The 24,447-nt window shown below is 43.3% G+C and overlaps 2 protein-coding genes across 13 annotated transcripts in view; one reads left to right on the forward strand and one right to left on the reverse strand.

The window, feature by feature from the left end:
• The first annotated feature begins 2,493 nt into the window (after window positions 1-2,493).
• On the forward strand, window positions 2,494-7,802 carry LOC105498148 (alkB homolog 2, alpha-ketoglutarate dependent dioxygenase). 6 transcript variants are annotated; one of them, XM_011770034.2, is made up of 4 exons: window positions 2,497-2,734; window positions 3,186-3,466; window positions 5,799-5,997; window positions 7,479-7,802. In XM_011770034.2, the coding sequence occupies exons 2-4, from the start codon at window positions 3,187-3,189 to the stop codon at window positions 7,783-7,785; spliced, it is 786 nt and encodes a 261-aa protein (XP_011768336.1). In that variant the 5' UTR covers window positions 2,497-2,734; window position 3,186; the 3' UTR covers window positions 7,786-7,802. The 6 variants fall into 6 exon arrangements, with proteins under 6 accessions (XP_011768369.1, XP_011768358.1, XP_011768336.1 ...); XM_011770024.2 differs by having other exon boundaries at window positions 2,498-2,734; window positions 3,044-3,466; XM_011770042.3 differs by having other exon boundaries at window positions 2,498-2,612; window positions 3,044-3,466.
• Window positions 7,803-7,956: 154 nt separating this feature from the next.
• LOC105498173 (ubiquitin specific peptidase 30) overlaps window positions 7,957-24,447 on the reverse strand; it is a 100,684-nt gene continuing 84,193 nt past the window's right edge. For 6 of the 7 annotated variants that reach the window (XM_011770095.2, XM_071071171.1, XM_071071172.1 and 3 more), the window contains 8 exons: window positions 23,840-23,885; window positions 22,355-22,449; window positions 14,910-14,969; window positions 14,304-14,390; window positions 13,581-13,661; window positions 13,262-13,481; window positions 10,933-11,053; window positions 7,957-10,326 (listed from right to left, as the gene is read on the reverse strand). In XM_011770095.2, the coding sequence (XP_011768397.1) occupies window positions 10,062-10,326; window positions 10,933-11,053; window positions 13,262-13,481; window positions 13,581-13,661; window positions 14,304-14,390; window positions 14,910-14,969; window positions 22,355-22,449; window positions 23,840-23,885 (975 nt within the window). In that variant the 3' untranslated portion in view covers window positions 7,957-10,061. The remainder of the gene's footprint in view (window positions 10,327-10,932; window positions 11,054-13,261; window positions 13,482-13,580; window positions 13,662-14,303; window positions 14,391-14,909; window positions 14,970-22,354; window positions 22,450-23,839; window positions 23,886-24,447) is intronic. The other variant, XM_011770086.3, reaches the window with a different exon arrangement.

Genomic DNA, 24,447 nt, shown 5'->3' on the forward strand with positions numbered 1-24,447 from the left:
CCAACTTGTCCCTCTGTGGCCTGTACACTCTTGCACTCACCATCCCCTTGCCTGGAAAGCCTCAGGTCTCCGCTCAAGATCTTTCCCTGAAAAGGTCTTCTCCTCCTGCCCCACTTCCTAGCCCATCGCTCTATAACTGCTATACTATACAAAAGCATCGTATTTATTTATTCTTTTTATACAGTTTCTTTAGAGACAGCATTTTATTTATTCTTTCCTTGTGTGTTTCTGTCTCCATCCCCAAAATGTAACCTGAGTGAGGAAAGGAACTCGCTCCTTGTTGCTGGTGTGTCCCGGTGCCTAGGACGAGAAGCTGAAGTCTAAGAGAGAGAGGCTCAAAGCTGAAAATCATTTGCCTTTAGAGCCACTTTGAAAAACAGTTCCACAGTTTTGTATACAGGTAAACATACACTTACCATGTGACCCAGCACTCCCACGCCTAAGCATTTACCCAAGGGAGATGGAAATCTGTATTCACACAAAAGCTTGTATGTGAATGTTTATAGTGATTTTACTCATAGTAGCCTAAAACCAGAGAAACAACCCTATGTGGGGCCTACTCCCGTGGGGCATCCCTTCCATCCAGTAATAAAAAGGAACAAATAAGTGATACAAATGTGGGTATATGACTGGGCACAGTGGCTCATGACTGCAATCCCAGCAGTTTGAGAGGCCAAAGCAGGCGGATTGCTTCAGCTTACCAGCTGAAGACCATGGAGACTAGCCTGGGCAACATGGCAAAAACCCATCTCTACAAAAAATACAAAAATTAGCCGGCTGTAGTGGTGCATGCCTGTAGTCCCAGCTACTTGGGAGGCTGAGGTGGGAGTGGAGCCTGGAAAGTGGAGGTTGCAGTGAGGCGGGATCATGCAACTGCACTCCAGCTTGGGCGATAGAGCCAGACCTTGTCTCAAAAAAAAGGTGAGGGAGGGTGGCATAAATCAATCTCAAAAGCAATATGCTCAAGTGAAAGAAGTCCCACAAAGGCTATATATTGTAGGATTCCTGTCTCAGTCTGTTTTCTGTCTCTTAGATTACCTGAAACCAGGTAATTTATTGACAAAAGGAATGTATTTCTCATAGGGGCTGAGAGGTCCGAGGTGTTGAGGGGCTGCATCTGGTGAAAACCCTCTTGCTAGTGGGGACTCTGCTGAGTCCTGAAGCCGTGCAGGACATCACATCGCGAGGGGCCTGAGTGTGCTAGCTCAGGTCTCTCTTCCTCCTTTTATAAAGCCACCAATCCCACTCCCATGGTAACCCATTAGTCCATTAACCTGTGAGTCCATTAATCTAGTCATTCATATATGAGGACAGAGCTCTCATGTCCCAATGGCGTCTTCAAGGCCCCACCTCTCAATACTGCCACATTGGGGATTAAATCTCAACACGGCTTTTGGAGGGACAGATACTCAAACCATGGCAAGTCCATGTATATGAAATTCTGGAAAAGGCAAAACTACAGGGAGAGAAGACGGATCAGTGGTTGCTGAGGCTGGGTGATGCGGCAAGTTGATCAATAAGAGGCTGGAGCAGTTTTATGGAGGGATGGAACTGTCCTAGATCTTGGCTGTGGTGGTGATCATACAATATTGTACATTTGTTGAAATCTGTCAAAGCCTCTGATCTCATGGAGCTTTCGTTCCATTGAGGGGAGACAGAGAGTAAATAAAAATTAGGAGCCGGTTGTGGTGGCTCATGCCCATAATCCCAACAATCTGGCAGGCCCAGGTGGGAGGATCACTTGAGCCCAGGAGTTTGAGACCAGCCTGGGCAACATAGCAAGACCCCATCTCTACTAAAAATCATTAAAAAAAAAAATTAGCTGGGTGGGGTGGGATGTGCCTGTAGTCCCAGCTACTCCAGAGGCTGAGACAGGAGGATCGCTCGAACCCAGGAGTTCAAGGCTGCAGTGAGCTATGATCATGCCATTGCATTCCAGCTTGGGCAACAGAGTGAGATCCTGTCTCAAAAAAACAAAACAAACAAGAACAATATCAAAAAGCAAAAAAACAGAAAAACGAGCAATAATGGAACCAACATTTATTTAGAGGACAGGGCATTTCTCATGCATCCCGTCATCTCCTCAGGCGTCCTCATGACATAGGTGCTGTAGTCCCCACTTCACAGATGAGGCAGCTTAACCCCAGAGAGGTTAAGTGATCTGTGGAAGGCCATACAGCCAGGGCGGAGGAGACAGAAACAGAAGCCACGATATTCGACTACAGAACTTCTGCTCCCACTCGCGACAATATACTGGTGGCCCAACGCCCTTTCCGGACACCAAAGTAACCCCCAGTGAGAAGTAACACCAAGCCACACTTCTCACCCCAGCCGTGATCCTCAACAGTGGCCGAACAGGTGATCAACTGGAAAGCGGTAGTGCTTGCCACGCACGGGGAGGGCCGGCAGGTGGCACCAGAGGGCCGCCCGGCTGCTCGCTTTGCGCCCTTGCAGGCAGTAGTTCCCAGCGTGCTCCGGAAGTGACGCGACTGATTCGCGGGGGCGCGTCTTTCCCACCCCCAGGGCCCCCGGGCTGCCTGCGGGATTCAGAGCAGCGCCGGAGCTGAGATTCTGGAGCATTCTTGCCACCCCCACCCTACGCATGTGTTGCAGTGAGAACAAGAATTTGGCGTGCGGTTTACCCGTGTTTAACCTCTTTGCGTCTCGTTTCTGAATCGTATCCACTTGAGCATCACTAGACTGATCTATTTTAACAGTGGTGGGGGGCAGCGAGGTCAGTTACGGGTCCCTCCTCCTTAAAGGGGTGGACAGTTGACTTTGGGCAAACCCCTTCCCCTCTGTGGGCAACAATTTCCCCTTCTGCAAAATGAGGGTTTGGGTTGTAGTTTCCAAGTTTAGCTGTGGCATGCGAATTCCCGGGAGGTAGTTCTTTAAAAATTCAGGTGCTCGGGCGTGGAGTGCAGACCTCTGGGTTTTTGCAGGCTAGCCAGCTGATTTTGATGCACAGGTGGACGTGGGAGACCCTGGATCAGATTGTCCCTAGGGTCCCTTCCGGCTTTAACATCTTCTGCTTCATTTTTAGGACGTGGTTTTAAACTTGAAAATGTGAAACTAGAAATGTTGCTGTGAGACCCCCTGGACAAACAGATTTTTACACTGGGGACAGAACTTGAGCAGTCTGTCTTGGCCTCGCCACTGACGTCCCTTTTTTCCTGTGGGGACAGGATGGACAGATTCCTGGTGAAAGGGGTTCAAGGGGGCCTTTTGAGGAAGCGGGAGAAGCAAGAGCCGACTGGAGAAGAGCCAGCTGTGTTGGGAGGAGACAAAGAAAGCACAAGGAAGAGGCCCAGGAGAGAGGCCCCGGGGAATGGAGGACACTCAGCAGGCCCCAGCTGGCGGCACATTCGGGCTGAGGGCCTGGATTGCAGTTACACGGTCCTCTTTGCTAAAGCTGAGGCAGATGAGATTTTCCAAGAGTTGGAGAAAGAAGTAGAGTATTTTACAGGTAAGCGGGGGAGGGGTGTGTGTGTGTGTGTGTGTGTGTGTGTGTGTGTGTGTGCGCGCGCGCGCGCGCACTGAGGACTTGTTTGGTGCAGTTAATGATCTTACGTTTGGAGAAATCTGAACTCAGGATCCATTATTTACTGATGGGTTCGCTAATGGATTCATCCAATATTCTCTGAGCACCTCTAGGCTAAGCCCCTTAGGTGCGTAGGACATAAACTTGAAAAAAAAACTGGATTGCTTGTCCACTAGAAGCTGACAGATGACTTGAGTAAATCTCCACTTGGCTACTGATGAGCATCTTCTGGGAAACTTTACAAAACAAAGTAAATAAACGTGCTGGGTTCCACTGCAGAGCACTTCAGTCAGAATCGCTCCGAGGACAGGCTGACCACTTGTGTGTTTAAAAAGCTTCCAGGTGTTTCTCATGGGCAGAAAGAGTTTGAGAATCACTGGTCTTATAGGAGAGATGGCAAATAACCAGGTAATTTCTCCACATCAGTGGTTCTCAGAGTTACCCGGTGGACTTGCTGTTGGCAGGGCTTGGATTGCTGAGCCCTACCCCTGTGGTTTAGTTTAGTTTCTAAGGAGATTCCAGGTGCTGCTGGTGCCGCTGGTCTGGGGAGCACACGTTGAGAACCACAGCTCTATCCTGTAATGAGGACACAAGGATCTGGCAGAGAGGCATAGAAAAGCCCACAGGAGGCCGGGTGCGGTGGCTTATGCCTGTAATCCCAGCACTTTGGGAGCCCGAGATGGGTGAATCACTTGAGGTCAGGAGTTCGAGACCAGCTTGGCCAACATGGTGAAACCCCATCTCTACTAAAATACAAAAAAAAAAAAAAAAATTAGCTGTGCGTGATGGTGCATGCCTGTAATCCCAGCTACTCGAGAGGCTGAGGCAGGAGAATCATTTGAACCCGGAAGGCAGAGGTTGCAGTGAGCCGAGATCATACCACTGCACTCCAACCTGGGCAACAGAGTGAGACTGTGTCTCAAAACAAAACAAAAAACGAAAGCCCACAGGCCAGGCATGGTGGCACACACCTGTAATCCCAGCTACTCTAGAGGCTGAGGTGGGAGGATCACTTGAGGCCAGGAGTTCAAGTCCAGCCTGGGCAACATAGTGAGACCCCCTCATAGCTTTATTATTTTATGTTTTGAGACAGGGTTTCACTCTGTCACCTAGGCTGGAGGGCTGGGACACGATCCTGGCTCACTGCAGCCTCATCCGCCTGGGTTCAAGTGATTCTCCCATCTCAGCATCCTAAGCAGCTGGGACCACAGATGTACACCACCAAGCCTGGATAATTTTTAAATTATCCATAGGTCTCACTGTGTTACCCAGGCTGTTAATTGAACTCCTGGCCTTGAGTGATCCTCGCCTTGGCCTCCCAAAGTGCTGGGATTGCAAGCATGAGCCAGCACGCCTGGCTCGCCGTCTCTTTAAAAAAAGAAATGCCCACAAGAGACCCTAGCCGTGTGAGCCCCATCTTTCATGGGGTTACACGCCCTTAGTCCCTACAGTTGACAAAGCCATCCTAGCCTGTAAACTAACGTTATCGTGCTCCACTTTTAGCCTCTTTATTCTGCCTTTACTGTAGTTAAGGCAGTTAAGTTACAATGTTCACTAAAAAAATGGCCCAGGGCCATGTTTCTCTCCTTGTAGGACAAGAGTCATTGTTCTTACATGAACATTTGGGGCAATTGGCTTGGTGCAGTGGTGCACACCTGTAATCCCAGCACTTTGGGAGACTGAGGCAAGCGGACCACTTGAGCCCAGGAGTTCAAGACCAGTCTAGGCAACATGGTAAAACTCTGTGTCTACAAAAAAATACAAAAAAAGTTAGCCGTGCATGGTGGCGTGCCCCCATGGTCCCAGCTACTCAGGAGGCTGAGGCAGGGGGACTGCTGGAGCCCTGGAGGTGGAGGTTGCAGTGAGCTTACAAAAAAGTTAGCCGGGCATGGTGGCACACCTCTGTCGTCTCAGCTATTCAGGAAGCAGAGGCGGGAGGATCACTGGAGCACAGGAGGTGGAGGTTGCAGTGAGCTGAGATTGTGCCACTGCACTCCAGCCTGGGTGACACAGGGAGACCCTGTCTCAAAGAAAGGAAAACAAAAGAAAATTTGGGGCAAGCCAAAATGATGATTGAGGAGGGGTTTAAATTGCGTGGAATGACAGGGAAATGTTATTCCTTACTTCCCTTTCAATCTTGAATACCCAAGGAGCATGTATGTGGGGCACTGGATTTCTGATGGTGGCAGTTGGGGGGCCATCTGGATTTCTAGAGGGGAGTCGAGTAGAAAGGAACTGCCATGTTTCCTCTGCACAGGGGCGCTGACCAGGGTCCAGGTATTCGGGAAGTGGCACAGTGTGCCCAGGAAGCAGGCAACGTATGGCGACGCTGGGCTGACCTACACATTTTCAGGCCTCACGCTGTCTCCAAAGCCCTGGATCCCAGTTCTAGAGCGCGTCCGGGATCGCGTCTCTGGGGTGACTGGACAGACCTTCAACTTTGTGCTCATCAACAGGTGACACCCTGTCTGTTTAGTGGACTCAGTGTTACAAGTCTTCTGTCTCCTCCAAAAGGAAGTGTTTAGGGTTCCACCCTATTTGGTTCATTGGTACAAATCATTTCTTAGTACACCGGGGCTCTAGGAGTGGAACAGCGCCAGCGCTCGGTCTTCCTGGAGCTCATCCCAGAGGAGGAAGTGAGAGGTTATTAACTCCTGAACAAACAGCTGAATGAGACAATTTCTTCTGGTTTTTTTTTTTTTTTTTTTTTTGAAACAGGGTTTTTCTATGTTGCCCAGGCTTAGTCTGAAACTCCTGGACTCAAGCGATCCTCCCACCTCGGCCTCCCAAAGTCTGGAATTGCAGGCGTGAACCACTATGCCTGACCCTAGACAATTTCAGACAGTGATAACCATCTTGCGAAAAATTAAACAGGCCGATTTGACTGAGAATGGTTTGCGATTAGGGCCAGGTTTCTCAGTGGCAGCACTGTGGACATTTTGGGCCCGGTCATTCGTTGTTTGGGGCTGACCTGTGCCTTGTGGGATGCTCAGCACATCCCTGGCCTCCATCCACTAGATGCAAGTAGTGTCCCCCACCCCCCAATACCTGTCCCCTGGGGCAGAATCACCCTGGCGGAGAACCCTGGGTGGGTTTAAGGGAAGGTCACTTTAGATGGGGTGGTTAGAGGAGGGCTGAGGCAGTGTGTTTGAGCTGATAACTAAATGGAGAGTGCCAGCCACAGACATCTGGAGGGAGAGCAGAGGGACTCAGGAGTGTCTGTGAAGCAAAAGTCCTGCAGGATGGCCAGAAAGCAGTGAATGAGGGAAAGAAGGGGATGACATGAGCTCAGAGGTGGGCAGAGGCCAGGCTGGGCTGAGTATGGCCTTTAAGTGCAGGGTGAAATCATGTGATAAAGGTTTACATAGACTGGCCACGGGAACTACAGTAAGACATGATTTTGGCTTTGGATGTCTTCAGTTTTAAAGCACATGAACTGGCCGGGTGTGGTGGCTCATGCCTGTAATCCCAACACTTTAGGAGGCTGAGGAGAGTGAATTGCTTGAGCCCGAGTTCAAGACCAGCCTGGGTAATATGGTGAAAACATTTCTACAAAAGAAAAAAAATTAGGTGGGGTGGTGCATACCTGTAGTCCCAGCTACTTGGGAGGCTGAAGTGGGAGAATCACCTGAGCCCGGGAGGCTAAGGCTGCAGTGAGCTATGATTGTGCCACTGCACTCCAGCCTGGGTGACAGAGCGAGACCCTCTCAAAAATAAGTAAATAATAAATAAGTCACATGAACAAATAGGTCAACAGACCCCTTCAGGGCTGGCTTATCTTAGAGCCTGCTGTGGACCTCCAGCCGTCGCAGAAACAACAGCAGGAACAGCCGTGCACAGAGCGCCATTTCACACTGTGAGGAAACGAGGGCTGGCGGTGCTGGTGAGTTTCAGGAGAGGGTGGTTTTTATGCACTGTGCTTGTTTTCTCATTGCAGGTATAAAGATGGCTGTGACCACATCGGGGAGCACCGAGATGATGAAAGAGAACTGGCCCCTGGGAGCCCCATCGCCTCTGTCTCCTTTGGTGCCTGCAGAGACTTTGTCTTCCGGCATAAGGATTCCCGTGGGAAAAGCCCCTCCCGGAGGGTGGCGGTGGTCAGGCTGCCGCTGGCCCACGGGAGCTTGCTTATGATGAACCACCCGACCAACACACACTGGTACCACAGTCTTCCCGTGAGAAAGAAGGTTCTGGCTCCACGGGTCAATCTGACTTTTCGTAAAATTTTGCTTACTAAAAAATAAAAACGTTTTTAACGGTTTTTCTCTTTTATCTTTCCCTCTGGACTCTAAGAGGGAGCTGGTGTTTCCCTTACCAACAGGGAACACAGAAAGGTTTAAAGCACAGGACTTGTTATGCAACAGTGCAGAATTCAGAAAGACGATGTTTGTAACAGATGAGTGCATTACACCAGGTGACTGTTTTCCTAACAAAATGATGATTTTATTGCTATAATACACAGCAGATACAAAAGTACCTTTAGCAAATACATAAGTCAGCAGTTATTACGGCAAAACCACTAATTATTTAACTTAGATCTTCCCCAAGAGAAGCTACTTACTTTGAAAATAACTTAAAACTAGAAATCAGATTATTGGGCTGCTGCTTAATGCATAATAATTTACAAAATGAAGAAGTCAGGTTAAAAGGCTTTGCACAGGTATTGTTCACATTTATAGCCTTGGCTCAAACCCTGGCCTCTCACCAAAGAGAGATCTGCTTATAGCCGTACGTTCCAAGGCTCAGCCGCTTTTCTCCATCTTTCTTTAATGGTAGATTTCAAAAAGTACGCAGTGGCAGAACAGCAATTACTTAAAGCTACAGCTTTGCAGTACACTTTAAGGTCACATGATTTGGGCATTTGTTCCACCAGACTTGGGTAAAACAAGTGTGTTCATTTCAACATCAAAGCCAAGGTCTGCATCGGGTGAGTGCAGGATGGACCGTACAGTTCAAGCTGCCCCTTGCACCCCGACGCCCAGAGCCTGGAGAGCCTGTACAGTATATTCTGTGGACAGTGAGAGTTACTGAGTCCTCAGGGTGCAGCCTGGGCCCAGTAGAAGAGTGACCATCTGGGCTTCCTGCACGGTGAGCTGCTGCCAAGGCACCGTTTGGTGTGTCCGCCAGCTCGCCCCCAGCAGAGGAAGCACAGGTCTTAGCCTAACCTCAGATGACCTTTTGGATAGGTCTGATTTCAGTCTTACCTCTGATGAGTTGGTTTGAATTTGGATCTATTTTTTTTAATTAAAAATCTAGCTTAAAACAGGTACTACTGTGTCATCAAAATTCCTGTGGCCCTGGGCTGCATTCAGAGACTTACCCAAAAAGGGAAGAAAGTGCTCAATATATACTTTTTGTATTAGGCTACTGGAAATGAATAAATTCAGAATATGAACCTAGAGCAACATACAATACTAGATGCCACCTGTAGTTATATGTTTTTAAAAAGTCAAAAGCTGCTTTCTTCTTTTCATGAAAAGGGCTGAACTTTGGTGTCATCAAATCTAACCCTTCACAAATGAGGAAACTGAGGTTCAGAGAGACTGCAGCCCCAAGGTCAGCCCTTCCTTCCTAAGCCCGCTGTCAACTCAGGGCAGGGATTGTCTTTTTATACAGCCCCAAGTTCCTACCTGTAAACCTTTAGAGCTCTGTACGGGCAATAAATAAACAGATGAAAGTAACCATTTACAGTGGATCCTTGTGTAAGAAAGAGTTTTCCACAGAGCAGAGGAATCAGGTGTTGCAAAGATATAGCTCAGGTCTGGCTATTCACAGAGTTTTATAATACAGTGTAATTACATCTCAGTCCAATATACAAAAGATAAAAGCAACAAGTAAGCTTTTCACTTATAACCGACAAAGTAGTGAAAGAGTTTCCCCAGGGGGGCAGATTTGGCAGATGAGCCTTTACTCCATAGAAAGAACTGGAAGATTAGAAAAGGCATAGAAAAAGGAAAGTGTTCTTTAGGCATCTTTCACCTGTTCTCTCGCTATCCTTTTGAGTACCCTGGAGGGAATATTTCAGAATGGATGTGCTATAAAAGCAATCGAAAGTGAAAGGCACTTTTTCTTCTAAATTGTTGCCTTTAATAATTTCATTAATTCTTGTCAACAATTTTTATGGGCCTGCTTATTAAAAATAAAAGATCTGGGTGGAAACGCTGATTACACAAAGGTGCTTCCCCTCTGAGAACACCTAACATTACAATATGAAAACGGTGGCTTCAAGAATCTGCATTCTTTTAATGACCTGTATCAGATGAGTAAAAAGACACTCCAGACATCATGAATGCTTTCTTAATACAACAACAGTACCTTCTACACACATGAACAGAGCTGTTCAGGGAGCCTGATTTGGTATGAATTGGGGCTGGCTCCCAGGTGGAGCCTGCTCTCAGAACACACCGGAAAGCTGGAAGGCTCCAGTGCGGCTGCTTGCACACACAACAGTACAGTTTTACTTTTTTCCCGGACAGTGTGAAGACAGTGCCATCAGCTCTAGCCTTACAGGAGGGCGAAGTCATTCTTCAGACTTGTACTCCTGGCTCTGGTGCTGCATCCTGGAAAGGACGCGCTCATAGAACAGCAGGTAGGCGCTGGAGGACAGGACCTCCTGCAGGCTGGCCTTGCGGACAGTGTCATCGGAGACCCACAGCCACTGGTTGCTGGTTGAGAGAGGGTTCCTGGCCGAAGGTGGGGACCGTCGGTAAGTGACAAAGTGTCCAGAGTGCATGTCTCCATGGTGGACGACAACTGCCATCAGCCGGAAGAGGTATGTGGAGGAGCTGAACGATAGGAACACATGTCAGGGGTTTACAATTTTAACAAAAAAGACTTTATAGGCAAAAACGAAAGAATCCTAATGTTAAATAGGGGATCAATACAATAGTAAGTCCATACCACCGAATGCTACACAACTATTAAGATACAGATCTGTATTTACTGACATGGCAAGATGTACATTCTATGAGTATATGTATATTGTATATATGTGTATGTTTGTATCAAATGAGTATATGTGTTTATGTATACTGTATGTATGTGTGTTCACATACCCACATATGACTTTATAGAGTGCGGGACCCTAAATGTTTAATTGGCTATCTCTAGGTGGTATCCCAAGAAATTTTATATTTTCTTTATATTTTATACATACACACATATATATACACATACATATGCATATGTAAATTTTATGTACTTTAAAAATTCTTAGTTTAAAAGTTATTTCCATTTTGAACAAAAATAAGTAAGAATATATAATCATGAAATTTCCCCTTAAAATGAAAAATAAACCTCTACATATTCCTGAATTCATTTCTGTGAAAAGCTAATTTTTGAAGCTAAGAGTAGTGGTAGCTCTAAGATGGGGCCTGTAAAGGGCAGCTCACCTGTAGTCGGGAACAACCGGGAGAGGGAAGGGCATCGGTGCGGACAGTGTTGGTAATAAAGATGGGGAGCAGGCGCCATTCATAAAAATCTGTGTTTTGGGGGCCCCTGGCTGATTCAGAACTGCAAGAGAAAAAGGCCCGAGTCAAAGAAAATAAGCAGTGGCTCTGTAAACAAAGCCTGGTTTTGATTACCTTGAAAGTTAACTCCCCATAATGCTACAAAGAAAAAAATATATTTCATTTGGTATTATATAGATTCATAAAATAATCTGCCCTTTATCCTTAATCTAAAATAGGGATAATCTGTCTTAATGCCAAATAGGACAAGTGTATCTAGCTCCAGCTTTATGGCTAGCCTGGGATCTTTGAGCTCCTAGCCCTGTTTGCTAATGGCATGTATCAAAGTTAATCAGTAGCTAATTTACTGGCTTTTGACCTAAACCAAAGTTTCTCAACATGGCACCAGACGGTTTTGGCTGGATCATTCTTTGTTGCGGGGCCTGTCCTGGGCATCAGAGGATGTTGAACAGCATCCCTGGCCTTTACCCAGTAGCACCCCTCCCCTAGCAGTGACAACCAAAACTGTTACCAGACATTGCCCAATGTCCCTCGGGCGGCAAAACTCCTCCAAGTTGAGAACCACTGATCTAAGCATTCTATTTTCTTTAATTCTGTCAGCTTCTAAGGAATACCAACATGTAACAGCATTAATACATGTTTATGGGTATACATAAAATAATTAAGGCCATATTTACATGTCTTTTCCTTTCAAGTGTCATTTTTGGGGGCCGTTACATACCAAGTAGTTTACTGATGACTTTTTTTTTTTTTAAAGACAGGATCTTGCTCTGTTGCCCAGGCTGGAGCACAGTGGCGTGATCAGAGCTCACTGCAGCCTCAAACATCTGGGTTCAAGCAATCCTTCCACCTCAATCTCCCAAACTGCTGGGACTACAGGTGTGAGCCACCACGACTGGCCCTACTGCTGGCATCTGTAACCATAGCCAGCATGCTCTCAACATTAGTAAACCTGCACCCCAGCCCAGGAGAGGGGGAAGGTGGGGTGCAGAGGTCTTTGATTTAAAACCAGGGCTAAGGGCTGAACCTGAGTCTGTCCCCCACCTCATCTCTTTTCGATGTTAATTTAGTGACTTGATGAGAAAGAGGAAAACACAATCTCCCTGACATGATGAGGTGTCGGGCCATGCAACTGTGGTCACAAAAAGAACAAAAGGACTAAGGGACCCTAAATAGGAAAGTATGGGGTGTGAGACGATCCTGACCTAACTGGGGGCGGCAGGCAGGTGGTGAGTTCAGGCTGAGAGCCCTTCAAGTGAGTGGGTTTTCCTCATGTCTAACTCTAGAGAGCTCAGTGTGTCACTAGAGACACCTTTAGAAAATGGACCAACAGGCCGGGCGCGGTGGCTCAAGCCTGTAATCCCAGTACTTTGGGAGGCCGAGGCGGGTGGATCACGAAGTCAGGAGATCGAGACCATCCTGGCTAACATGGTGAAACCCCGTCTCTACTAAAAATACAAAAAACTAGCCGGGCGAGGTGGCGGGCGCCTGTAGTCCCAGCTACTCGGAGGCTGAGGCAGGAGAATGGCGTAAACCCGGGAGGCGGAGCTTGCAGTGAGCTGAGATCCGGCCACTGCACTCCAGCCTGGGTGACACAGCGAGACTCCGTCTCAAAAAAAAAAAAAAAAAAAAAAAAAAAAGAAAATGGACCAACATGGCATTCTAGGGCCAGTTCTCCTGTGCGGTGTTTACCCTTGGACCAATCATTCAACCCCATGGAGCCTCCACGTTCTCATCAGTAAGACCAGGGGTGATAATAGCTACCTGGCTTAACTGAGACCTCAGCTGAGGGCAGTAATGGAATCAGATACATAATTCAGTACAGAAGTCACTTCAGCCCCCAGAAGAGGTTTGGTGATCTTTAGCCAGGACATGTCCTCCCCACATTTCCTGTACTGACAGGAAATGACACGACCAAAAAAAGAAAAAAAAAATTCACTGAAATGATGTGAGCCAATGATTATATCATTTAGTGGAAAGATCAGAAGACAAGGCTGCAATTTTAAGCGTTTCTCTCTGTACTTTTTCATCTGTAATATGGTTTCAAAAACCATACATCTCTCTGCTACATAATTTTAACCTCTTCTAAGAAATCTTCCCTCTTCCACCCCCAATCCTGCTGTTCTCAAGAGTTTAAGCAACCATTGTACAAGCCTTGTGCTCATGTCATAAGGGACCCAGAAGGTGGTGACGCCAAACTGCTTTTCTCTGTGCTGAAAATTCCTGCTGCATCGGCTCCTCGTGCACACACCTGGCGTGGGGGCTCCCGGCCCATCCTGCAGCTCCAGTGTAGGCCCTGGGTTCTTGTTCAGTTTAGGGTTGTGTTGACTAGGTTTATGTCCAAGGAGGTGGTACTTGTAAATGTCCATCATCAGGAACTCATTGAACTGCACGTGCTCGTGCCGCTTCAGAGGCGTGCCGTGACTGGACCAGCTCAGCCGCTGTAGGTGGATGCACAGACACTGAGGGAGCTGCGGGTGGAAGAGAAACCGGGAGAACTGAGTTGTTTCAGTGGCAGGACACACGGAGTCCTCAAAACAAAACCAACAGGGTGTGTGGTGTGGGCTCACCTTCCCTAGTTTTAACTGTTTAACAAAAGTGGTCCTCTGATGTTCCACCTTTTCCCCATTCAACGTTCCCTTGGCTTCAATCTGAAATAAAAGAAACATTTATCTGCAGAAATGCCTAAAATAGGACAGCTTTGGAGTGCTGCAGACAACAGTGGTGTTATAGCGGCACACAGTTGGCACTTGACTGCTACCTGCTGAAATGAATTCAGCTGCCCAGTTATTTGTGAATTGTTTCCCCTGATCTCTCTTAGTCATTAAATAACAGAAACAGTGGAGGGAAGAGAACGTGAAGAGCGAACATTGATGCTCTGACACTGGCATGTCATCTATTAATTGTTCTCTGTCTTCAAAAATTCTGTTCCATACAGTTCCTCTTGAGTCAGAGGGGAAAACTCAGTTACTTAAGGGAGTTAGGCAGGTAGCACAGGTTAAAAGAAAGGATGCAAAACAAATGGGACTGGAAGCAACTGCAGCAAACTGGAGAGGGCATTTCTCATCTCAGCGTGACAGTTTATTCTTTAAATACTGTGCATGAAACAAAACTCATCTGGGAAAGAGATTTGGTCCATGAGCGGCCAATGTCCAAAGCAAGTTAGGGAGAAGTAGAAGTGGCTGAAAAGACCCACTGGGTACAGTCAGAAGAGCTCAGGGTCAGTGGTGTGAGAGGTGCTACATCAGCACACACAGACCAGCTGGGAATGACTTTTGGGGTTCAATGCATACCTTTGTACAGTTGTCACACACAACATCCCGCACTGATTCTGATGAGATGAAGTGGTGAAGGCAGTGGTCCAGGGTCAGTGGGTGACCCTACAGCATGAGAAGAAGAAAATTACTACGATTCAAAGGACAGCTATACTGAAACTGTTGGCAGATGGCAGTGTGAAGACCAGAACTTTATTTTGATGTATGCAGGCAATAAAGTTTTATAGTCACAACTGGATGTTTCCTGGACAAACATGGGACTCAAAGCTCCCCAGACTGCTATTATGGACAGATTCTAGAGCATGAGGATGTAACTGCACGAACTTGTGGACTTCCATGCTGTTTTAGGTATCTTTGAATTTGAGGTTAATGTCTGTGTGTGTGTATTCAAAAAGCCAAAATTTCTGGAGCAAAAGAAAAACCATTCATTATCCTCCCTCCCATAATCATGCCACATATTAAAGTTAACATGGGGTTCAACCAACCATGTATCTGAGTTAACATGGGGTTCAACCATGTATCTGAATTACACATAGTGCCTGAGCCACATAAAATGCCTCAAAACCCTTTCAGATTGAAATGTCTCTGAAACAGACTCCAAATAAACCATAAATCAGTACATACCCATGTGGCAGCTGGAATACTTAGTGAAAGGCTATCAAAGGTATCAAATCGAACAGGACTCTGAAACAAATATTGCAGAAAATCCAGAAAAAATTTAGGCTTAGTTCAAAGTTTTAAAGATGGAAGATATGTGACTATGAAACAGTTTAATATTGAGATGCCCAACATTAACATAGTAAAATATAATGTACTTAGTTAGAATCAAATTCTATTAAAACAACCTTGTACACATAAGAGGTACAATAATACTAAAGAATCGCTTGGAACAACTGAAAGATTAAATACCTGAGCCAGAAATAATTTTGGGATTTTATTTTAAGGAAATAACCATGGGCATAACTGCAAGGATATTCATCAATATTATTTATAATAGCAAAAATTTGAATACAGTCAGCATTACTTAACAATGGGGATACAGTCTGAGAAATGCATCCTTAGGTGATGTCATCATTGTGTAAACAACACAGAGTGCACTTACAAAACCTAGATGGTGCATCCTACTACACACCTAGGCCATATGGTCTAGCTACTGCTCCTAGGCTACCAACCTGTACAACATGTTACCGTACTGAATGCTGTAAGCAACTATAACACAGTGGGCAGGATTTGTGCATCTAAACATAGAAAAAGTACCGTACAAATAAAGTATTATAATCTTACGGGACCACCATCATATATGTGGTTTGTCATTGACCAAAACATCATCATACAGCACATGACTGTAGTTGAAAGTTTTAGCGAATGGTTTAATAAATTATATAGCATGTCCACAGAATGAAACACTACATTAAACAAAATGTAGAAGAATGTATGATCATGTGGAAAGATGTTCACATTAGATTATTCATTGCAAAAAAGCAGACGACGAAGTAGGGTGAGAGAGTGCCTGCTTTTAGTGATGGCAGAGGCGCTTGGGTAGATTAACCCTCCTTGAGATAACAATTGTAAAGTTTGGAACAAAACAAAACAAAACGGTTTGAATGAACAGAGAGCTACCAAAAGCAGGCAGAAATGGAAAAGAAATCAACTCTTGGAAAAACAGAACTCTGTGGGCGAGATTTGTGTGTTTGTGGCTTTTTTTCCTGGTTGATGTGGTGCTGGGTGGCAAAAAGCAGCATCCTACAGGATTGAGTAGTCAGATGACAGAGTTCAAGAATCAGGGCTGGTGGAGAGACCAGGGTAAATGCCAGGAAGAAAGGAGACACAGAGGGGATGAGCCCCAAAGTTTATACCTAAACTCTGTTCAATTCCAGGGCTGATCCCTGAACCACACGTGCACGGGGGAAACTCCAGGGAGCCTGGCAAAAAGTAGCAGCTGGAAGCTAAAAAAACTGAGCAGAGGTTTTGCCACCCAATGTAGGGGAGACAGAGTTGAGTTTGAGCCTAGCCAGGTTAACTGCGGGCCAGAAGAAAATTAATTTTTCTTCATAGAAATGTAACAGAATCCCTACTCTCTATGTCTGTACTATGATGTTAAGTATACAATAAAAAATTACTAAACATAAAATACAAAGAAGTCAGCACACAAGGACCTCACAGATGCATCATAAATATGCTCAAGGATGTAAAGGAAAATATACAGTGACAGTGAATGAACAAATTGAGAATCTCAGAACAATGGAAACTATTAAAAAGAAGGCAACAGAAATTCTATAACTAAAAACAACAGTGACTACCATGAAAAATTTGTTGCATAGGCAAACAGAGACTGGAGATGAAAAAAGAATCAGGCCAGGTATGGTGGCTCACACCTGTAATCCCAACACTTTGGGAGGCTGAAGTGGAAGGATCACTTGAGCCCAGGAGTTTGGGACCAACCTGAGCAACACAGTGAGACCCTGTCTCTACAAAAAATAAAAAAAATTAGCTGGGTGTGGTGGTGCACACCTGTAGTCCCAGCTGCTCAGGGGGCTAAGGTGGGAGGATAACTTGAGCCTGGGAGGTTGAGGCTGCAGTGAGCTATGATCACATTATTGCAATTCAGTCTGGATGACAGAGCTAAGACCCTGTCTCAAAAAAAAAGAAAAAAAGAAAAAAAGAGAGAAAAGAATCAGTGAACATGAAGATAACAGCAATGATCTAATTTAAAGAACACACAGAAGAAAGATTGAAGAAAATTGAACAAGACCTCAGTGACCTGTGGGCCAACATTAAGTAAACTAATAAGTAAAAATGGGCATAAAATCTTTGTTGAAAAAATAATGGCCAAGAATTTTCAAATTTAGTTTAAAAAAAAAAGTACAGATTTAAGAAACTCAGCAACCCCAAACAAGATAAATAAGATAAATACTAAGAAAACCACATCTATACACAGCATGAACAAAAATAAAGAGAAAGTTTTGTAAGCAGTATAAGCAGAAGAAAAAAATGACACTTTACATAGAGAAGAATGATATAAATGACACTAACTGAAAAAATGGAGGCCAGAAGACAATAGAACAATGTCCTTAAAATGATGAATTTAAAATAAACCAAAGCAAAACAACGGCAACACTGTCAACCCAAAGTTCTATATCCAGCAAGTACTATTCTTCAAAAATGAAGGTAAGACAAAAACATTTTCATATACATGAAATCTAAGTGTATCCATCACCAGTACACCTATAACAAATGTTGAAAGGATGTTTTTAGGCCAAAAGGGAAAAAAACATAAAATGGATTTTCATCTACATGAAAGACTGAGAACAAGAAAAAAGGTAAATATATTTTTTATATTAATTAATTAATAGAAGCGAAGGTGACTCTTACACACTACTGGTGGCAACGTAAATTGGTGCAGCCTTTTTTTTTTTTTTTTTTTTTTTGAGACTGAGTCTCGCTCTGTCGCCCGGACTAAAGTGTAGTGGAGCGATCTTGGCTCAATACAACCTTGGCCTCCTAGGTTCAAGCCATTCTCCTGTCTCAGCCTCTGGGGTAGCTGGTATTACAGGCGCCCACCACCATGCCTGGCTAAGTTTTGTAATTTTAGTAGAGACGGGGTTTCACCATGTTGGCCATGCTGGTCTTGAACTTCTGACCTTGTGATCCACTCGCCTTAGCCTCCCAAAGTGCTGGGATTACAGACGTGAGCCACAGCGCCTGGCTGGTGCAGCTATTATGGAAAATCGTACGGAGGAGGTTCTTCAAAAAGTTAAGAACAGAACTACTGTATGAACTAGCAATACCACTTCCGGGCATATATCCAAAGGAAATGAAATGAAACACACATAACTCTTTAAAGCAAAAACTATGACACAGTATTGTGGGGTTTATAATGTATGTATAATAGCACAAAGGCTGGGGTAACAGAACTATATTTTTGTAATATTCCAGGATTTTACATGACGAAGTATAATATTAACTCTAAACAGAATGTGATAAGGTAAAATTGCATAATGTAATCTCTCACACACACACCCCCCCCATACACAAACACACAAGAGTAAAGCTAAAAGGCCAACAAAGGTATTAAAACGGAATACTAAAAAGTATTCCATTAACCTGAAAGAAGCCAGTGAAGGGGGAACAGAGGAACAAGAAAAAATGTAAGACAAACAGAAAATAAATGGTAAAATGGCAGACTGAAATCTAATCACATCAATACTTAAACTGAATGTAAATGGACTAAGCATTCCAACTAAAAGACTGTCAAGCTAGATAAAAAAGCAAGACCCATTATATGCTGTCCACAAAGCCACACTTTAAAGGGCTGAAAATAACAGAAAGAAATTACCCAATAAACATTAGCTAGATTAAAAATGAGTCACTCAAATAGACTTCAAGTCAAGGAGTCTTAGCAGAAATGAAGAGGGACAATTTATCATGACAAGATGAGTTAACTCATCATAATACATACGCTTGTATCCAATGACAAAGTTTTAAAAAATTAGCAGAAATAGAGCTAAAGAAAGACAAATTTTAACAAACAAGCAAGAAATAATACCAATATTAAACAAAATCTTTCAGTAAACAGAGGAGTGAACATTTTCCAGCCTATTTTATGAGGCTAGTATAATCCTTATAACAAAGCCTGACAAAGACATCACAAGAGAAGAAAAGTGTAAGAACAATATTCCTCATAAACATAGATACTAATATCCTTTAGGAAATATTAGCAAATCAAATTCACTAATATATAAAAACAATACAGCATCACCATCAAGTGCGGTTTATCCCAGAAAGGCTGGTTTAACTTAGAAAAATGAATTACTGTAATTCACCATGTTAACAGAATAAAATAATAAAATAAAATATGATCATCTCAATAGATGCAGGAAAAAAATGACAAAATTCAATCACTATTAATTACAAAAATTCTCAGCAAACTAGGAACAGAAGGGAAGTTTCTCAGTATGATAAAGGGGTAAACTAAAACCTAAAGCTAATATCATACTTAATTATAAAACACCAAATACTTGCTTCAGAAGATCTGAAACAAAGCAAAGATGTCTGCTATCATCACTCTTATTTAACTTTGTACCAGAAGTCTTAGCCAGGATAATAAGGCAAAGAAAAAAAAAAGGAATAAATACTGGATTGGAAAGGAAGAACTAAAACTATTTCCATTCATAAGCAACATGACTGTTTACATACACAGAGAACACTAAGGAACATATAACAAAACTTCTATAGCTTCTAGAATAAATGAATGTTTACAAAAATCTCAAATAGAAGGTCAAAATATAAACAGCTGTATGTCTATATACTAGGGGCAAACAATTTGAAAATAAATATAACAAAACTTCTATAGCTTCTAGAATAAATGAATGTTTACAAAAATCTCAAATAGAAGGTCAAAATATAAACAGCTGTATGTCTATATACTAGGGGCAAACAATTTGAAAATAAATTTTTTTGATTCCATTTACAATAGTATCAAAACAATGCAAGGAAAAAAGAGATGAATAGTCAACTTATAGATTACAGTTCCTTAACATATCTTACATATCTTTTAATATGCGAACCTTATTTTTAAAAAGACCATTCAACATATTAGTCTTCAAGGTAATGTCACTCAGAACTGCAATGACACAGCAATCAAAAATCAACAAAATGAAAAGGCAACATATGGAATAAAAGAAAATATTAGCAAACCATATATCTGATAAGAGGTTAATATCCAAAACTGAATACTTGAAATATACTAAGAGAGTGTTCATAAGGAACTCATATGAACCAACAGCAAAAAACAACACAAAACAAAGTAACATAATTAAAAAATGGACAAAGGACATGAATAGACACTTTCCAAAAAAAGACATATAAACGGCCAGCAGGTATATGAAAAGGCACTCAATATCACTAATCACCAGGGAAATGCAAATAAAACCACAAAGAGCTATCACCTCACACCTGTTAGGATGGCTATTACCAAAAAGACAGCATGTGGTCAGGTGCAGTGGCTCATGCCTTAATCCCAGTACTTTTGGAGGCCAGACAGGCGGATTACCTGAGGTTGGGAGTTCAAGACCAGCCTGGCCAATATGGTGAAACCCGATATCTACTAAAAATACAAAAGATTAGCTGGGCATGTTGGCATGCGCCTGTAATCCCAGCTACTTAGGAGACTGGGGTGGGAGAATTGCTTGAACCCAGGAGGCGGAGGTTGCAGTGAGCCAAGATGGCACCACTGCACTCTAGCTTGGGTGCGGCAGAGCGAGACACCATCTGAAAAAAAAAGACAGCATGTAACAAGTGTTGCCGAGGGTGTGGAGAGAAGACAACGCTTGTACACTGTTGGTGGGAATGTAAATGGAAAACAGTATGGAGGTTCCTCAAAAAGTTAAGAATAGAACTACTATATGAACTAGCAATACTACTCCTAGGTATATATCCAGAGCAAATGAAATCAGGATCTCAAAGATATATCTGCAAAACAATGTTCACTGTAGCATTATTCACAATAGCGAAGATATGGAACGTCTAGACAGATGAATGAGAAAATGTGGTATACATGTACAATGGAATATTATTCAGCCATCAAAAAGGAAGTTCTACCATCTGTGACAACATAGATGAAACTGGAGGCCATCTGCTATGTGAAATAAGCCAGATATAGATAAACACTGCCTGATCTCATACCTACATGGAATCTAGAAAAGCCAAACTCACAGAAGCGGAGTACATGGTGGCTGCCGGGGCTGGGGAGGTGGGGAGATGTTGCTCAAAGATGCAAACCTTCCGTTATAAGATGAATAAGTTCTGGAGAGTTAACGTATAGCATGGTGACTACAGTTAATAATACTGTATTGTATTCTTGAAATATACTGAGAGTGTTCTCACCACATATAAGCACAGGTGCACATGCACACACACACACATCAAATCATCACTTTGTACACCCTAAATATATACAATTTTTATTACTGATTAGATCTCAATAAAGCTGGGGGGAAAAGCCACAATTAGATACTACTTTGCACTCAGTAGGATGGCTAGAACCACAATGTCAGACAGGACCTAGAGAGTGGGCTGACATCAAAATGTGGGTGAGGCTGTGGAGAACTGGAACCCCTTGTACACTGCTGGTGGGAATGTAAAATGGCATAGTCACTTTGGAAAACAGTCTGGCAGTTCCTCAAAAGGTTAAACAAAAGAGTTACCATATAAGCTAGCAATTACCCAATTGAAGTGAAAATATATGTCCACACAAAAACTTGTATGTATATGTTCACAGCAACATTATTCATAATAGCCAAAAAGTGTTAACAATCCAAATGCCCATCAACTGATGAATGGAAAAAAAATGTTGTAGATCCATGTAATGCAATATTATTTGGTAATAAAAGGAACAAAGTACTGATTCATGCCACAATATGGAAGAAACGTGGAAATATTACGCTAAATGAAAGAAGCCAGACACAAAAAGCCACACATTACATGATTCCATTTATATGAAGTATCCGGAATATGCAAATCCATAGAGACAGAGGTAGATTCATGGTTGACAAGGGGTAGGGGGATGGAAAGGATGGGGAGAGGCTGCTAATGAGTCTGGAGTTTTTTTAGGGGGCCATGAAAATGTGATAAAGTTGACTGATCCCAGAGTCAGTAATGGCTGTGAAAAAATAAAATAAAATAAAATGGATTGGGGTGACAGTTGTACAATTCTCTATTTTTGTATGATATTGGAAATTTTCCATAATAAAATATTATTTTAAAACCTCAAAAGCAAAGGGGAAAAAACCAGCCCTAGAATCTACTGTGTCCACCATGAGCAAAGACCCAACCACTGGACTCGAGATCCTGCCAATCCACAGTGGGTCTGTTGTCCTTGGAGCAGAAGATGCCATCTGAGGATCAAATGACATGCTGACACTGACCGAAGTGGGGTAGTCAGTCCACTAGTGTGCAGAGGCTAGGTAGTCTCTAACACCAGTGACCAATGCCAGCCCACTCTCTAGGTCCTTTTAAGAATACTAACTTTTGGAAAACCTCATCCAGAAATAACAAGTGTTGGAATTTACCTGGTGTTCACAGTGTTTGCAGACCATATTACTAGTGAGTCTTCCATGAAAAGGATGTTGAGACTTCCAGTGATTGGATGTGGGGTGAGGTGACCCTGGAATGCAAAAAGTTTTTTGATATGTCACTTTTAGCCCTTTGGCACCAAGCTCAACATTCATCTTCCTTTCTAGTATGTCGTAGAAACTCCCTCTTGAGAAAAAATGTTCTTGAAAAGTACATTGAAATAGCTTTCCTCATTGACTTCCATCCAAAAGACATCCCATTCCTTCATAGGAGAATTTACACAGATCTATCTTTACATATGGTTTCTGTATAATGGGTAGAGCCACATTTTAAAAAGGAATTTGTGTTTAATAACGTCTTTTTACAAACACATGCTTAAAACGTTTGAGATGTCAAAAGAAGGATACCACCAGTGAACATTCCATAAAGTGAGATAAAATCTTCTGAAATAATCAGAATAAGCAAGTTCTGAATAACTAGGCCTTTCTTTGGCTAGAATGGGGTTCAATGGAAAGAACGTAAGTGAGAAACCCAGGCTCTGGAGTCAGGCAGCCCAAGGATCAGCTCTGGCTCTGCTTCTTATTCGCTGCCTGACCTGGGAATGCCTTTCATCTCTGCAAGCCTCAGTGTGCAGAAAATTGGGATAGTTATTATCCCATTAACTCCAGTACCATCAACTTTGTAGAGTTGTTATGAGGCTTAAATGAGATAATGCAAAGCCTGGCAAACAGCATGGGCTCAAAAAATACTTGTTCCTATTACTACACAAAGGAATTAATATGCTAATTTTATTTTTTAAGTCTTTTTTTTTTTTTTTTTGAGACGAAGTCTTGCTCTGTTGCCCAGGCTGGAGTGCAATGGCACGATCTCAGCTCACCGCAACCTCCGCCTCCTGGGTTCAAGCAATTCTCCTGCCTCAGCCTCCAGAGTAGCTGGGATAACAGGCATGTGCCACCACGCCCGGCTAATTTTGTATTTTTAGTAGAGACGAGGTTTCTCCATGTTGATCAGGCTGGTCTTGAACTCCTGATCTGAGGTGATCCACCCGCCTCGGCCTCCCAAAGGCTGGGATTACAGGCGTGAGCCACCGCGCCTGGCCTTAAGTCTTAGAAAACAACAATTTCCTCCTAAGGATGACTTTGGTAACATGCAGTAGAATTTGGCAGCACTGGAAATGCTGAAGACACGACAGATTCAGCTCATTACATTCTTCCCAGGATCAATTTGAAAAGGTAAAAAGAAAGCCCTTGTTTGAAGTACAAATAAGCCAGTTTCAAGAAAAGTAAGCTGGGCTGGGGTGCAAGGGAACACCAAGAGAATCTATTTAAAGCTATTTCCAAAATACAACTTCCTTTGCAAGCACATCACACTTCAAGCTGGCCTGTATGTCACCAGAAAAAAATATTTTTAACACAAGCAAATTATTATCATATCTTAAAAGTCCACATCTTATGTGTTATATTTCAATGGAAAACGGCTACCTCTTGTGCGGCAGGTAATTTGTTTGGGAGTTATTTCTGACTGCTGCTGTAGGGGAAAAAAAAAACAGACTGAAAACCCTGCTATAATCCCTTTTACCACCCTTACCCCACCCCTAAACCTTACAACTTTCTATGTTGATTACACCACTAAAAATCAACTTTTAGCAAAGCTCCGGTTTCTAAAGGTAGCCTCAATTAGCCTATCTGGCTGGATACTATGCATATTCTTTCATCAAATGCAATAGAAACATATTTCTTCTTTCCAGAATATTTTCATCCTTACTGTTTAACTTTTATCAACTCCCCCCGATATTTATACTGTTACAGGGAAATGAGGGGTCACTTAGTATTCCTATGGCCCCTGTTCCCCTGTATTAAACAGGAAAAAACAACACATTCTTTCTTCTCAAAGCCAACACAAATTGCAGCAATGAATCATTTGAAAGAGCCTTGACATCCCTAATCAGAGTCACCAACTGCAAAGCATGTAAAGACCCTCCCCGGCCTCATTCCTATCACTGATTTTTACTGAATCTTACTTTTGTGTTTAAAGTTGTACAAAGATTACACTTGCCTCTCCTATACTTATCAAATATGCATAAGCTGCA

The sequence above is a fragment of the Macaca nemestrina genome, chromosome 10 (genome assembly GCF_043159975.1).
Source record: "Macaca nemestrina isolate mMacNem1 chromosome 10, mMacNem.hap1, whole genome shotgun sequence".
Taxonomy (NCBI): domain Eukaryota; kingdom Metazoa; phylum Chordata; class Mammalia; order Primates; family Cercopithecidae; genus Macaca; species Macaca nemestrina.

What these genes read in the sequence shown, in the direction of transcription:
- LOC105498148 (XM_011770034.2), top strand. Translation starts at nt 3,187, where the DNA reads ATGGACAGATTCCTGGTGAAAGGGGTTCAAGGGGGCCTTTTGAGGAAG. An exon ending in AGAAGTAGAGTATTTTACAG is followed by an intron (nt 3,467 to 5,798) that starts GTAAGCGGGGGA and finishes TCCTCTGCACAG; the next exon opens with GGGCGCTGACCAGGGTCCAG. An exon ending in AACTTTGTGCTCATCAACAG is followed by an intron (nt 5,998 to 7,478) that starts GTGACACCCTGT and finishes TTCTCATTGCAG; the next exon opens with GTATAAAGATGGCTGTGACC.